Genomic DNA, 15,105 nt, shown 5'->3' on the forward strand with positions numbered 1-15,105 from the left:
TGGCGTCGCTATAATAAAAGTCAATAAGGCCAAGAGGCAAAAAAGGTCAGGGAACACAGAATAAAGTGACAGCTGGGTTCTCCACTGTTCTCCACTTTGTTTATGAGGTCGAAAGATAAACTAGCCGTGTGTCATTCTGGTGGTCCTAAAATTCCGTGAGAATACTAAAGAAAAAGAAAAAGGAAACATATTTCGATTGCGCAATGTTACGAAAAATTTCTCAGCCATCGATTCCAGTAACAAGTCTGACAGTGCCTATCAAAGTCGTATAGCCTTTGGTTAGGTGATTTTTTTTACCATTTTTTCGATTTGTTAGTTTCTCCCTATTATACACATTGTATATTTAGCATTTGCTATTTTATACTGAATTTACAAGCTCGCGTGACAAAATTTTGTGAAAACACATATTTCGTAAAGATTATACAATGTCTGACAACGGTGGACAAGCTAATATGTCTGGGAGCTCAGGAATTGCAAAAAAATCTCGCCGAGGTAAACGAGCCAACAACAAACCAAACCCGATAAGTGTTGAACAAATGCTTGCTACTACTTTACAAAAGATAGAAGTGCAGCCTAAAAAGAGACCCCCTAGAAGACCAAAGGCCTTTAACCAAGGATCGAACAGTATTGACAATAACTCCGAAATCTCACCTGCCGTTAAGTTGAACACTGTGCTCCACGAGCAGGTAATTCCACATTTTAATTACGGCTTCTTAACAAAAATATTGTTTGATCATTCTTTTTTATATCAACAGACTAATGCGATAGCTGTCAATCATATTCAAGCATCCATTGTTCCACAAATTATCCAGAATCAAGGTGTGAACTTAATGAATAAAAAAAAGCTGTCAACAAAGTGGAAGAAAAACCATCTCAGTAAAAACCAACAAGTCATCCGAGGGCAGACTGAAAATCTCAGCATGAACATTGCTGTTGGTGATGCTGGGGGAAATAGAAGAAAAAATAAAGTTTCAAGCACTCCGGGTAAAAGCACGGAGAATAAAAAAGGGAACAAAACGAGTTTCCCAGATTACATACCTCAAACATTAATAAGGAAGTTATTAGTTAATCAAACTTCGAAGGAAATCGAATATGTAGAAGGAAACATAAGGATAAATCCGAAGTGTTTTAAAGAAGCTTATGTTGCAATGCCTAATGACGAAATGGATATTTTGATAGATGGAATTCATGATAGAAACAGGGCCCTAGAGGGAGATTTGGTTGCCGTGAAAATAAATCCTACGGATAAGTGGCGTAATTTGAAATCAAACAAACCGCAAAAGACTGCAACAGTTGTTTGTATATTGGAGAAAATTCACCCTAGAAAAGCAGTTGGGTTTCTCAAAGTCATGCCTGATAAAAATAATCGGGTTGCTCTATTTGCACCCAGGGACCATAAAGTACCTCGATTAACTATTGATTCCACTTACTGGCCCCCCAACTTTTATAGCGATCCAGAATCTTACGCCAATATTATGTTTTTCGCCGAAATCATATCGTGGAATGATGTCAGATATGCTCATGGGTATGTGTATTGTTGTGAAGCAATTTGAAACAAAGAAGTGAAATAGCATTGTTGGCAGACTATCTGTACGTTAAAAATTTGCTTTAAATTTTATGAATTCGTGTTGATTTTAAATTGTTCCTCATGAGTTACAAGCATTGAATTTAGAGAGAGTAATAATTTTTTTGTAGAATAAAATACATAAAATAGAGCAAAGAAAATAGCAAATTTAATTTCACAATCTATCTTGTATTCTCTAAATTACCAAATCGACATGATCACTTACCCTACTAAAAGCATTTTTAAATTGCAGAAAAATTCTGAAATGCATAGGTAAAACAGGAGATCTCAGGGCAGAGTCTTGCGCAATTGTGCTCGAATATGACCTGGATGTGACACCCTACAGTACAGAATTGATGCAAGACTTACCACCAAGTGACTACCAGCCTGTCGCAACAGACATCGATGGTCGAGAAGACTGGAGAAAAAAATGTATTTTCACCATAGATCCAGCAACTGCTGCAGATTTGGATGATGCAATGTCGTGCAGTCCCATGGAGAATGGAAACTTTGAAGTAACTAATATACTCTCAAGATTTACCCTTCATTGTTATCCTGATTCAATGAAGTTCTTGCCCATTACAGGTGGGAGTTCATATTGCTGACGTGACGCATTACCTGAATGCATTTACGCCATTGGACCAGGCAGTTGCACGACGTGCAACGACTATTTATTTGTCAGATAATGTATACCACATGCTGCCTAAACAACTGTGCAACGTGTGCTCTCTTCTGCCAGGCTATGATAAGCTTGCGTTTTCCGTTATATTCGAAATGACACCTGGAGGTGACATAATCAGGCACAGATTTGCCAAAACTGTTATCAATTCATGCTGTCAGTTTTCCTACGAGCATGCTCAAGTTATGATTATGAACCCCACTAAAAAGTGGTCAAATGACGAAATCCCTGTGATCAAAGGTTCCTACACAATATCAGAACTGTGTGCCGTTGTAAACAGTTTAAATAATCTAGCAATGAAAATGAGGGAAAAAAGGTTTGAGAATGGCTCGCTTAGGATAGATCAGCCAAAGCTGCATGTAATCGTCAACAGAGAGACAGGATTACCTATATCGTTTACGCTGGAGGAACAGAAAGACAGTAACAGGTGCAAAGCAGACGAATATACGCTAGAGTTTAGTTTGAAATTTGGCTTAACGTTTGCAATTTCCCGGTTTTTATTCTATGTAGGTTGATTGAGGAGTTTATGCTCCTGGCAAATATGACTGTAGCCAGGCATCTCTATGAAAATTTTCCGGACGTTTCCTTGTTGCGTTGTCATCAGCCCCCTCTAATGCGAAATCTGTCCAAGACTCAGACAATGCTTGAAAAGTTTGGGATCCATATAGATATTGAGAGCGCGGGTGCCTTGCAGGCCAGTCTAGTTCGATACCAGCCAGATCCCTGTGGTAGTACCAAAGATTTTTACCTGGCAAAGTGCAGGGCTGTTGTGATGAACATTCTTTGCGCGAAAACCATGGCAGTAAGTATGATTCTTTTCATTTAAAAATGACCTAACAGTATTTTGGGAATTGGTAGAATGCAGATAGTCGCAGCTGCAATGGTGTGACTAAACAAGCCGCATGTAGCTTAACGAATAAGGGTCACAACTACATCTGATTGGTTATTTCAATGTTTTTTTTTTATTTTTGTCTTTTAAACAGTAATTTTCCTCTTATAGCGTGCCAGATATTTTTGTACCTCAGTCAAAATGGACGCTGAAACATTGAAACATTATGCTTTAAATGTTCCTCTCTATACGCACTTTACATCGCCGATCAGAAGGTACTCTGATTGCATAGTGCACCGATTACTGCATGCATCCATTCAGAACGCTTTACCAGTTCCTAATTGGACGCCAAGTCTATGCGCTGAGTAAGTTTTAACATTAAAAATTCACAAATGGGATAATTATCTCCACTCTTTGTAAATCTCTCTTGAACAATTTTGGTGTATTAATCTTTATATAAGCGTTACTGAATGTGAGTGAATGCAAAAGTTGCAAAGTACGAACTGCGACATTCCGGGAACGATTGTTACGACCTGCATGATCGACACGTAAATGTTATTCTTACAAATTGCAGGATAGCAATGAATTGCAACAGACAGAAATACAATGCCAAACTAGCTCAAGAGGCGTCTAGCGAATTGTACCTGACCTATCTTTTGGGTCTTACAGGGCCCGTAAACACCACTGCCATCACACTTGACGTGAAAGATCGAAGCATTGATATTATTCTTTACGAAATGGGTATTAACTTGCGAATTTACTTTGCTGAGCTGGAAAAGGTCGCCTCAGTTCATCACGTTGAAGAAGATGATATACAAACAGTAACGATTGTTTGGAAAGATTCAAATATGTCGCAAGTAAGTATAGTAATGTTGAATCACCTTTGCCCGATTTGGATATTCGGTACTAGGCTATGCGCAATTGGGTTTAATTTCCACTCGTCATTTGCAGGTGATCAACATATTTAGCATAGTAAATGTTCGGGTCAGCAAAGATCCGGCAAAGAATCGTTTACTCGGAGAGTTACTAGCACCGATGCCACTTGATATTCAGGCCTCAGTACAAACATTATAAATGACCATTTGAATTATTGACGCAGTTCACTGGAATATAGCACAATCATTGTAATTAATTTCGGAAAAAATTATATACTCACGAGATAATTTTTTTTAGCTATGAATTGACTTCTGCAATTTTGATGTATCCTTAACAAATACTGTATATTTTTATCATCATGTTTTATGAATATATATATATGTTTTTTCGTTTTACCTGAATACTGAATTTTTAGAAAAACAGAAGCAGCAAACAGCTTCTTCACTTTTGGAGGTTGTTTTTTTCTTTTTAAACAACGCTACAGTGTTATTGTGATATAGATATGAATTGTCCTCTCGTTTCAGAAATTCAGTTATACAAACATATGTGTTTTTGACTGAGTAATGCGGTATGTTTGTACTGTATGAATTAGCCCCGAGTTTCTGACTTTTGAATCAATGTAAAGTTCATAACAGAAAGTTATTTTCCGCCACCAACCTCGAGCTATTGATATCAGATTTTACAATCAGACAAACACACGCCAGAATACGAAATTGACAGCACCTGTATGTCGTAAGGGCCATAATTAACTACAACGCCGTTCATACAGTTAGAATTATAGCTGTCCAATTCCATTACACAGTCCCAAACATTTTCGGAAATGAACGGATACTTTTAAATTAATCAATCATAAGAAATCAGATCTTAATATAAGAGCATTCACAATAATGCGCGACGTAGTTTAACACGTTTGCAGTCAGTGACTCCACACTTGAGCAAACTTTGATTTAATACCAACTTTTGGAGATTGGATTTCAAGGCTTATTTGGCCGTACGAATAAATTTTTATTTAGTTATTTACACTTAACAATATGATGCTGTATTTCTTCAAATTTTACTGTACAAGAACTCCATAATGTAGTGTCGGGAAAACTCAAGCTTGAGCCAATAAAAAATTAATTTTGTATATCGCATATGAAAAGGTGATGAAATATTGGCTAATCTTTGTTTAATCTTGCGAATACTTATTTTACTTGACTTGGTTATCACAAGAAATACTAAGTATCCATACACATCAGATACGAATTTTCGCTTGATTACGGAAAGAAAAGATGCAAAATATATGTATGTATCAATAGTAAAAACTTAACATTCAAGAAAATCATGTTCTCTTTTCTATTTTCTTTTTTTTGGAAAAGAAACAGTCTTTGTAATTTATTTAGGTTCGGCTTACATAAATATATATATTAAGAATATTAAAAATTAAATCATGGTTGACGTAAGATATCAATTGTTATAAATTGAATAAGATAAAGGGTTTTAGTTAATTGATTAAGAATGTACACGAAGCTAGCCTACTACGTTGCATTTTTTTTTCTTCTCCTTAATCTCTATGCACAATGTAGGAAACAGAGCGTTAGCTAGATCTTTGTTGCTGCTGTTGTTGTTGTTGCGCTTTGTTGCGATGTTCATAGTTTACAAGGCGCTGTCCGACCAAATACTTGTCATTTTTAATATGTTCGTAAAGTTTTTTGAACTGGCGTACTTGAAAGCTTATAAGTATGCATACCAAATTCACCAATAGTAAAAATGGGTAAAGACGTCTGGCGATTAATATTTGAGTTTGTAAGTTGGCGACAAATAGAGGAATAATTCCGTACGCCACTGCATATGGGATCGCGAGTGCCAGACCAAAGCAACAAATTACGGGTGCAGCTAGCTCGGTGACTACGAATTTTAAATCCATCTCTCTGATGCCGTCATTGTACGCTCGCTCAATCGCCAATCGCAGCCTCCACTCAGGCCCCATCATCGTCACAGCAGTTGCTATTTTTGTGTAAAGGACACCCAACGCCCAGTCTTGCCACACAAATAAAATCGGGTTCTGTTCCAATGGTACCCTCAACGGCACAACCACAACCAACTCAAGGAGAAGCCCAAAAAGTAAGGGTATTACACCCACTAGCAGGACAAACGCAACAGAAGCTTTTAATCCCAAGACTGCCCAGTGCTTGATTCTGTCCAATACTGCCCTGCGACCTCGAGGAAGCCACGATAAAGCCAGAGCCAATCCTCTAGCTGCAGCCCAGCACACGTAAGTGCCACAAGCTACAGTATACACTTCGTGCACTCTCCCTGAAAGAGTAACAACAGCTTCGCCTCCGTCTGAAAATGTAAAGTACATTCAACATTTTGAAAAATTTCATATTTTAGTACTCTGAAAGTATATTGATCAAAGTTACTTACCAGTCGCTGCTACCGTCGGTGCCATGACTGGTGGCGAAGGTGCAGGTGCACCAACCATCCAAAGAGCCATTACTCGTCGTCCCAGCCATACAGGTAGAGTCATTGCGATGAGGCTTGAAATCACGAGCGATATGCATACACATAGTAAAAGACCAACTAGTCTTGCAGGGAACCATCGCGGCTTGGTGTATGGCTGGTAACCCACTGGTCTCTCCCTCTGTACAAGAGCTTGATGAGCTGCGGCAAGGTGAGGATGCTGAGGTTCATCTATCACCGCAGGCTCTGGCTCGTTACTCTGGTCCCTCAGTAAATAGGACTGGAGGTCCAGAAACCAGGCAACGACTTTGCACCAACCTCGCAACAAAGCCTTCAGCCAGGTACGGGTGTGTGACTGCTCCAACAACGCGGGAAGAATGACTTGCAGCAACAACAATTCGAGCGATAATTCGCTTACCTAGATAAAATGGTTTTGACAGTAGAAATTGAAAATTTTGCAAAAAAAGATCATTTCTTTAAGTTGCTCAATGAATAACATCAACTGTGATTAGAAAATCGGTGTTTGGTTTACCTGTGCTTCACTCTGGACAGTGACGGTGTAGGGCAGAAATCCCGGCCATCCCCACCTGAGCAGCTTCACTGGCAACCAGAGTACTAGTAGTACGACGGTTCCAAATATGACTGCAGATGCGACGAGTCTTCTGGCGTGTCTGAGCAGTGGTAGATGTATCATCTCTTGGATGGGCGAGAAATCCGGATCATTCAAGTTTCTGAGAAACCAGAGAACCCCTGGCCTCACAACTTCTCTCAGAAGTAGAATGAACGAGGCAAAATAATATATGTAAACCATTCCGACAAGCCAGTGAATGAACATTGAAGTTCCAGGCGCCAGCCTGAACGAAGATTCTCTGTCTCTGAGACTGGCGTCAAACATTGCGAGAGAACAGATGTCGAGCCACCAGCCGCACACTAGTGGCAAGACTCCTATCTCTACAACTGACAATAAAGAGACCTTCACGACAACGTAACAAAGGCCTAGAACCCTCTGCGATCGCTGCAAACCTAGAAGAGCTGCCAGTGTGTGCAAAACCACCATAGAAACGGCGATCACACAGTAACCGCAAAGCGTTGTCACGAGTCCCTCGAAATGCGAGGCTGTTACATGCTCTTGTAGACCTAGCCACGCTATTGTGATGTGCCCAATGTGATAAGGGCAGAAGGCAAAAACCTAGAATGAAAAATGAATTGGTGATGTAATTGATTCAAGACATCTCAAACATAGCAATGTTCATCTTCAATCTCTCTATGCTCACCATTATGAACAGAGTGTTCAACGAAACCACCCAGAAAACATGCTCAATGAAAAGAAGCGACCCGTCTAATCCCAACAGTCGCTCCCAAGTTAGTTCCTCGGCTGGTCGATCCCATTCCATGGGATTCCAATTTGCCTCTTCAGCCTCCCCCTGGCCTTGACCTTGTGCTCTCCATCCTGCACCAGCCTGGACATTGGGCTGGGCACCATCTATGCCTGGCTCGTCCCTGGGAGGAAATACTGGTTCTTCTTCTTCACCTCTGAGTGCCCCATCTGGATTCCCTACGTTATTTTCACCAACTTCTGGGTTTAATATATATTCCTCTGGATTTTGGGGAGCATTGTTCAGTATGCCTTCGCCTATGTCGGGATCCAGTGGAATATCATGTTGGTTTTCTGTGAATATTAAAGAAACATTATCAGTATTTGAAAAAAAATGTTCTTGATCAACAATCGTACAGTAAGATTGTAAGTTGCATCAATTTTAAAAGTAACCTTCGATATTGTGTTGTCTCTCCTGCAAAATGGGAGGTTCTTCAACAAAGGGAGGTACATTATTGTTATCCTGAGCTTGCGGCTGATTATCTGCAGGCTGGTCTTGTCCTGCTTGACCATCCTGCCCATCTCGATGAGGAGGGTTATCAACCGGAGGCAACTGTACATTGTCTCTCTCAAGCCAGTCGGGTCCTCCAGCATGGAGAATTTGTTCACGCAGCCAAATCAGCCCGATGAAACCAAAAAGAGTGCAGGTTACTACGAAGCACCCATGGAACACGTCTGAGGATAAATTTTCTGTCGAAAGCATATCCATCGGCAGCGACATTATCTGAGAAAAAAAATACAATGATTTTCTTTTTCCAAACCATGAGATATTTGGATGGACGTAGATATACTTAGATGACTAACCCGAACTAAATCCAGAGACCCGCTGAAAAGAGTACGATAAGTTCGACAGGCTGTGAGTGGAACAATGCCGAGCCATGCAATGGCGACCAAGGTGTAATGAAGCCAATATTTGACAGCTGTAACGATACTGGAAAGTAGCCCGCCGACAACATCTCGTAGAGGAAGACGTCTGGGCATGTCAGGACTGTAGATAGGCGTGAAGGAGAAGCGGTAGCCACATAATTCACAGTATTCTTTCCGCGAATACCGCATCCACTGCACTAAGCACTCCTGATGTATCCATTTAATACTGCCGGTGCAAATGCATGGATGGAACAGCGGCCTATCCGCCAAACCTTCGGATCTGCAGACCCTGCATATGTCTGACCCTAACATGTCCTCCGTCATGTTGGTTAAGTTATGTTGGTAATATTTACTTCACCACCAATGTAGCTGAAAGGGAAAGTCATTCCTGTGCAAAAAGGCAGTAATACAAATGTCTTATGCTTTGAAAAATACACGGCTGACAGCGCGATTGTAAATGTCGTAACTTAACTCGAGGAAATGATTTCTCTTGAAAGTGCGTTATACCAAGTGATATATTCGACGGTAATAATAGCGGAATTTGGCGCATCGTCAGTGGGGTTAAGGGCGGATTGAATGTCACAAAAACATCAAGATATTGCCGAGTGTATATATTTACGTTGTTACGTAACGAACGGTAAGAGGATACCTTCGTATTCTGCTACTCGTATCATGAGAAATGTGCCTTAAAAACGAGTCCTAGAATGTAAGTCGGAGGTGATGTGTAGGCGATGGTATTTTCGTCGTCAAAACATCGGTTCATATTGCAATAATAAAACTATATATTCATCGCTGCGTGTAGTGTAAAGATACGTTATGAGAGCTCTTACTCACGTATGTGTCTACGTATATTGTATATACGAATATTTTACTTTCTTCTCGTACCAAATTGTGGAACAAAATCGAAAACTATTGATGGACCATAAATGTCGTGACAAAATATCTACTGCTATTTCCAGCTGCTTCTCTCCTCTCACTTGCAGTCGTACCAACCAATCGCGAATGTAGTTGTAGGAACAAAAAACGTCCGTGAAATCGCACTTCCTTTTAACTTCCTCGTCGCGTCGTATGGGTTCGTGGCGCACCCAATCAGAAATAAGTTACATGTTTGCCTGTTCACCTCTAGAGCGGTACCATGCAATATGAGAAAGAAACACGCGGACATCACATACGCGGATGAACAGATTGAACAAGATTTTGAAGGTTATCAACACCAAGGCCGGTTGCTTCAGGGAGAATAGGTTATCAAGCTTGAATGGACGTCGATGAGAAATCACACAAGAAGGAAGCGGGGCGTAAAAAAAGACGACGTAGTGATAAACAGGAGCAGGTTGTCGAGGACCAACAGTCGAAGCCAGGAAAACGAAAAAAGGCAGTGACTGATCCTGTGTTTGAAATCGAGTCGAAGAAATTGCGTCCGAGGTACGCTCTGTTTTTATTAGTAACTAGTTATTGAGAAAGAATCGTTCTCCAAAACTGTACTGACGATAGTGATAAGTGTAATAAGCGAACTTCTACTTTCAGCAAAGAAATTGAAAACGATGACGAGGCTCGAGTATCGACTGAAGAAAGTCCCGCAAAGGAACCTAAGGAACCTTCTAAAAGACAGATGAAGAAGGAGAAGCTGCAGAGGAAAATTGCTGAGCAAAAAGAATCTAGTAAATTAGAAGCAGCTCAAAAAGCGATCACTTATATATCTAAGGTACCTGCGATAGCCTATAATTTTTTTATGTAATTAGTCCTAAGAAGGTGCCCTAGTTGATTTTGACATTGCCTTATAAATCTTCATATATCAAGTTTCACGTATCTCAAACGCAAAAAATATATATATATATTGTCGTCGAAATCGACCAGGGCACCCCCTTAATGTTCCTATAGAACTTAATTTAACTTACAGTGGAAGCATGCGAAGAGCGACTGGAAGTTTGAAAAACTAAGACAGATATGGCTGATGGACCATTTGCTCGATCACAATTCAGTGCCAGACTCGATATTTCCTATAGCTTTGGAATATTTTGAAGGTTGCAAAGGAATGGCAAGGCAACAGCTAGTTAAAAAAATGATGCAAGTAGTAAAGAAAGTCGAGGAACAGGTGGCCAGCAATGAAGATGAAACTGAGGCTACAGCCACTTCGGAATACCTGAGAGCTAGACAAATCCTTCAAGCACTCCCCACAGAGGCTTGAAAGATGATACAAGATTTTCACTTTTTATTGAAACTTTTAGGCCTATGGGGGCTCTTATACTATTTGGTAAATTTTTTTTATACCAGATATTGATAGCAGTGACGTAATTTTTTTGACTACCTAATTTCACACATATTTATTTTTATCGGTAATGAGTGAGTGAATGTGAGTGAAAATCTAGTTGCGATAGTTTCTTCTTTTTTCCTTTTCTTTTAATAACGTAACATGTAATGTTGACGTGTATAATCATTAAATAAATTCATATACATTGTTTACAATAGCTAATTACATTTAGTCATATGAAAAGCCAGAGCATTTTTAAGGACTACGGTTTAAAAGAATTTACGCATTTATTAATGATGATTATTTTGCATCAGCATACTTATTGACGAACTGTCGTAGTTTATCCGTATCTTGAAGTCCAACTATTCTCTCCAGAACCTTACCATCCTTCATAGCAATGAGGACCGGGACGGATTCAACCTATTTTTTTTTGAGCGGGTGATAGCAAAACGTGTGAGTATAATTCATCGCTTCAAACTAGTGTAAATAAATACATTGAGGTAAAAACTTGACCAAACCTCGTAGTCCAAGGCAAGATCGGTGTTTTCGTCAATATCAACTTTGGCCAGTACAATTTTTCCTTGCTTTTCGGCAATTACAGATTCTAATCTGGGTGTCAGCATTCGGCACGGATTACACCATCTGTTCAAAAACAAATTGAAATAAGTGAGTTGATATGAAGTGCATTTTGGTTTGCAACTGTTGCACTCTCAGAGGTTTCTTCTTAACCAAAAACTTAAGCTCCATACAATTTTAAAATCAACTGCATATATGATGTGGCAATAATTATATCCAACATAACACGATTAGGTGATGTTGGAATTATTCTCAGAGTATCACAAGGAAATTTTGATTGCGCTACGAATCAACAAATTGAATTTGACATGTAATCAGGAAATAATTCTTTAGACAACAGTTAATTTGAGTTTCTTAGATCGCGAGTTTTAGATTCTTAGTCGAATTCACTGATTTCTAGACTCTCAAGGTTTAAACGACCTTGATTTTTAATGCTTCCATAACCTAAAACCCAGGGAAGACATGAGACTGTCCTGAGGGACTTACGTCGCGAAGAAGTCGATGATCACCGGGATTTTCGAGTTCTTAACACGGTCGTTGAAATCCTTTGGATCTTGAACAGTGAAAGCAGCCTGAACGGCGGGTTCTTGAGCCGGAGCATTTGCAAAGCCTCGTTTGACAGCGTTAGACAAGATCCTGGTTCCACCGCGTAGCATGTTTTAGCCTAGAAATAAAATATGATGTGACGATCAACTTAGTATGCGATTAATTGATAATGGCAGGTGATCGCTGCCAAGTATTCTATCGAGTAATTTGAAATGTATCGGTATTTGTCTACGAGACGCATCAAATCACCTGAGTTCTTGATTGAATCTGAACGATGAATAATGCGATTTGCGGGTTGGATCCCTGACACTGCTACCAACATTTCGCCATCGTGAAAATAAAGTAATTTCTTACGTAACCATTTTTGAAGTTTGGAGGAAATTCTACTGTTAATTTAAAAAAAAAGAAGCTTTAGATTAAACAAATAATCGAGAAGTACGCCGTCCTGGAATAAATATTTTCCTTAATTTGTTCATTAATATGTAGGTATATCTATAGAATTTTGTTACTTGAACATTTGTTTTTATTTTAATTGTATATCTATAAGTTATATTCTTATTGAAATTTGATTATGTAAGCACGTGGAATAGTTCGAGATTTTTTATCATCCAACGAGCGGCAGGGTGGCGGGAAGACGGGTGAGGCCGCAACCGTCCGCTTGCTAACTTGGGGTTCCGAATATACTTATAAATCACATACTAAATACGAAACACGGACTTCGAAATTTTCTTTTCCATTCCATTTTCATTCTTGATAATACCGGAATTATTTCTCTGGAAATTACTGAAATCTTAGCTTATATATATATACCTATATACACACACACACACACATATACACCTATATATAGCTGGTCTTGTAATCTCTAATAAATAAAATAATCTACTTTAATCGAGTCTTCGGATTTGCAGGAATTTGGAGAAGCAAGGAATTGAAAAAAGTAAAAATAATTTGACTGAGCAATAATAATTATAATTCACAATAGGAACAAAAAACTTTGTTTGCCTCGTTACTGGTAGGAATATTAAACATTAGTCAGTAATCGTCTTTGTATTCGGTTGTGCTTAATCCAACACTGCTTAAGACCTATCCATAATTCTCTAAAGCCACCTTTAGTCCCTCCTCGTTTCTTGCTGTAAATATTCAAGTAGATTCCAAGAACGACGATCAGGCCAGACCACACATATTGGAAGGTGAATGGTTTGTAAAAGAACATAAAGCTAATCAAAATCGATATCGCTTTTCTGCATGTTGTAACAGTTGCTGCAACGAATGCTCCGCAGCATTGGACCAGAGTCAAAACAATCTGTATGCCCAAGTAACCGGACAGTGAAAAGAGCAGGCCAAGTCCATACGTTTCAATAGGATGCTGAAACAAGTAATAATATATATAAAAATGAACCAAAAAGAAGAGTAACGACATCCACAACAATCTTTAAATTGGGTTGAATGTTTTTTTACCTCGGCACAGAAAGAAGCACCCGTCTGTAGGTCGGATATTGTCAACAGTATCAGGAATAAGTAGACGAATCCAATGCTGTACGAGAATAGGACAACCTCAGTGTTCGACGCCTTGTGCTCGCGCATGGCCTTCTCCTGAATGTTTCCTATAGCCGCATCACATAACAGGGCACAACTGATCATCATGATGCCGACTGGATCGAATCGAGGGGAAATTATACTGTCGGCAACTGTGAAGAGCGCTAAGCCTATGCACATCAGAATTGCAGCGAGAAAATCCAAGGGGCCGTATTTTTTGCCCTGTATCAGGATACTGCCTATTAGGACTGGGACTAGCTTGCAGCATTTGAATATCACCTAAAGGACATAATTCACAAACGTTTTATAAAGTTAATTGTTATTTGCTTTGCAATCACAAAATTGTTAAATGATTATTTCTCTCAAAAAATAGTCAAATATGCCAATATTCGATAAAACATTTGATACAATAATTCACTGAAAAAAGAGTTACTATTATCATAAATTCTTTCAGCAATTGAGTTCAACTTGAGTGAAGCTAAATAGTGGACATGCAATTGCAACTGAGGAAAAGAATTACTGGCTGTCAGTCAATCTTGCATTAATTTTTACCTGTGTCGGATAATTCAAATATCCTAATGAGGAATTAGAGAATCCCATAGTGCCAAGGGTAAGGAGAGCAAGTAGTAAATAAGTGCCCAAAGGTATTCTTCGAGTGACTCCTTTTATCCGACATTCGATCCATCCAAAAATTGTATAATATCCAAATTGGATGAGAGTGAGGTACCAACCGAACGGTTGGAATCCATCGAGGGTAAATATCCGCTCCTGTGAAGTATGAAAATTGTATCAAAAGGTACTAACCCATATTATGCATTTTGTGAAAATAGATTGCTACCTGTAAATATCCGTATAAAAGATAAAAAACGAAAACCCCAGTGGTGCACCATAGAAGTTGGGCCTTCTGGCTAGCGTTAGTTAAATCAAAGCACAAAATTTTGATCTCCCTTTTATCGCCCTGTTTTCTTAGGCTACTGTTCAAATTCTCTATGTGTACGGTTTTAAAATCCATTGCAATGAGCGGGTATCAAGTCGCCGTATACGAGCGTGTGACACTTCGTGGCAACGTCAAAGAGAGCTGTTCAAGAGATTCTCAGATTTTAATCAACTGAACGTCAAGCGTGTTCATATTTTTCGTCAACACTTGAACCGATTGTTTGCTTTTAACACGAGCATTCATAACTCGCTGACACGTGTTACGTATGTGTGTATAATACGCTGTATATACATAATTTACAAATGTAATTTACATAATTTCCATTCCCTATTATTTTGACAGTTGTACCGTAGCGCACATACAAATGTTGCACGTCGCACAGATCCGCCGCCGCTCCACGCCGCTCATCGCTTCCGCATACCCTTCGATTAGGTGGAAATGTGAGCTAAGGTCGTAGGCAAAATTCGCGGATTCTCTATCCTTTTTTACGGACTTACGATAGAAAAGGACACGCATGCATCTGGCAAATTACCCTAGCGTTCAATACGCGTTGAATGCGATTAGTTTGCCAATGCATTAGGCGAAAATAATATACTTGCCAATTTTTTTGAAACGTTGAAAAGGTAC

At 39.3% G+C, this 15,105-nt stretch overlaps 5 protein-coding genes across 8 annotated transcripts; 2 read left to right on the top strand and 3 right to left on the bottom strand.

Moving 5' to 3' along the window:
* Positions 1–5: 5 nt before the first annotated feature.
* LOC124182417 (DIS3-like exonuclease 2) lies at positions 6–4,337 on the top strand. 4 transcript variants are annotated; one of them, XM_046569685.1, is made up of 8 exons: positions 10–686; positions 756–1,525; positions 1,818–2,079; positions 2,150–2,670; positions 2,754–3,045; positions 3,244–3,437; positions 3,647–3,929; positions 4,024–4,337. In XM_046569685.1, the coding sequence occupies exons 1-8, from the start codon at positions 426–428 to the stop codon at positions 4,144–4,146; spliced, it is 2,706 nt and encodes a 901-aa protein (XP_046425641.1). In that variant the 5' UTR covers positions 10–425; the 3' UTR covers positions 4,147–4,337. The 4 variants fall into 4 exon arrangements, with proteins under 4 accessions (XP_046425643.1, XP_046425644.1, XP_046425641.1 ...); XM_046569686.1 differs by having other exon boundaries at positions 485–615; XM_046569687.1 differs by lacking the exon at positions 4,024–4,337 and having other exon boundaries at positions 6–686; positions 3,742–3,914.
* Positions 4,338–5,274: 937 nt separating this feature from the next.
* LOC124182412 (E3 ubiquitin-protein ligase MARCHF6) lies at positions 5,275–9,614 on the bottom strand. The gene is made up of 7 exons (XM_046569678.1): positions 9,467–9,614; positions 8,570–9,001; positions 8,159–8,489; positions 7,665–8,059; positions 6,923–7,579; positions 6,355–6,808; positions 5,275–6,273 (listed from the first exon to the last, which is right to left on the bottom strand). Exons 2-7 carry the CDS (start codon positions 8,954–8,956, stop codon positions 5,525–5,527), a joined length of 2,973 nt encoding a protein of 990 aa, XP_046425634.1. The 5' UTR covers positions 8,957–9,001; positions 9,467–9,614; the 3' UTR covers positions 5,275–5,524.
* On the top strand, positions 9,028–10,844 carry LOC124182441 (uncharacterized protein C7orf50 homolog). Its single transcript, XM_046569743.1, has 4 exons — positions 9,028–9,269; positions 9,759–10,054; positions 10,157–10,334; positions 10,530–10,844. The coding sequence occupies exons 2-4, from the start codon at positions 9,888–9,890 to the stop codon at positions 10,815–10,817; spliced, it is 633 nt and encodes a 210-aa protein (XP_046425699.1). The 5' UTR covers positions 9,028–9,269; positions 9,759–9,887; the 3' UTR covers positions 10,818–10,844.
* A 151-nt stretch (positions 10,845–10,995) lies between these two features.
* LOC124182443 (thioredoxin, mitochondrial) lies at positions 10,996–12,380 on the bottom strand. The gene is made up of 4 exons (XM_046569745.1): positions 12,252–12,380; positions 11,943–12,120; positions 11,399–11,522; positions 10,996–11,300 (listed from the first exon to the last, which is right to left on the bottom strand). The coding sequence occupies exons 2-4, from the start codon at positions 12,110–12,112 to the stop codon at positions 11,181–11,183; spliced, it is 414 nt and encodes a 137-aa protein (XP_046425701.1). The 5' UTR covers positions 12,113–12,120; positions 12,252–12,380; the 3' UTR covers positions 10,996–11,180.
* Positions 12,381–12,952: 572 nt separating this feature from the next.
* Positions 12,953–14,966, bottom strand: LOC124182438 (adenosine 3'-phospho 5'-phosphosulfate transporter 2). The gene is made up of 4 exons (XM_046569739.1): positions 14,380–14,966; positions 14,094–14,309; positions 13,464–13,820; positions 12,953–13,371 (listed from the first exon to the last, which is right to left on the bottom strand). Exons 1-4 carry the CDS (start codon positions 14,551–14,553, stop codon positions 13,027–13,029), a joined length of 1,092 nt encoding a protein of 363 aa, XP_046425695.1. The 5' UTR covers positions 14,554–14,966; the 3' UTR covers positions 12,953–13,026.
* Positions 14,967–15,105: the final 139 nt, after the last annotated feature.

The sequence above is a fragment of the Neodiprion fabricii genome, chromosome 5, assembly GCF_021155785.1.
Source record: "Neodiprion fabricii isolate iyNeoFabr1 chromosome 5, iyNeoFabr1.1, whole genome shotgun sequence".
Lineage (NCBI taxonomy): Eukaryota > Metazoa > Arthropoda > Insecta > Hymenoptera > Diprionidae > Neodiprion > Neodiprion fabricii.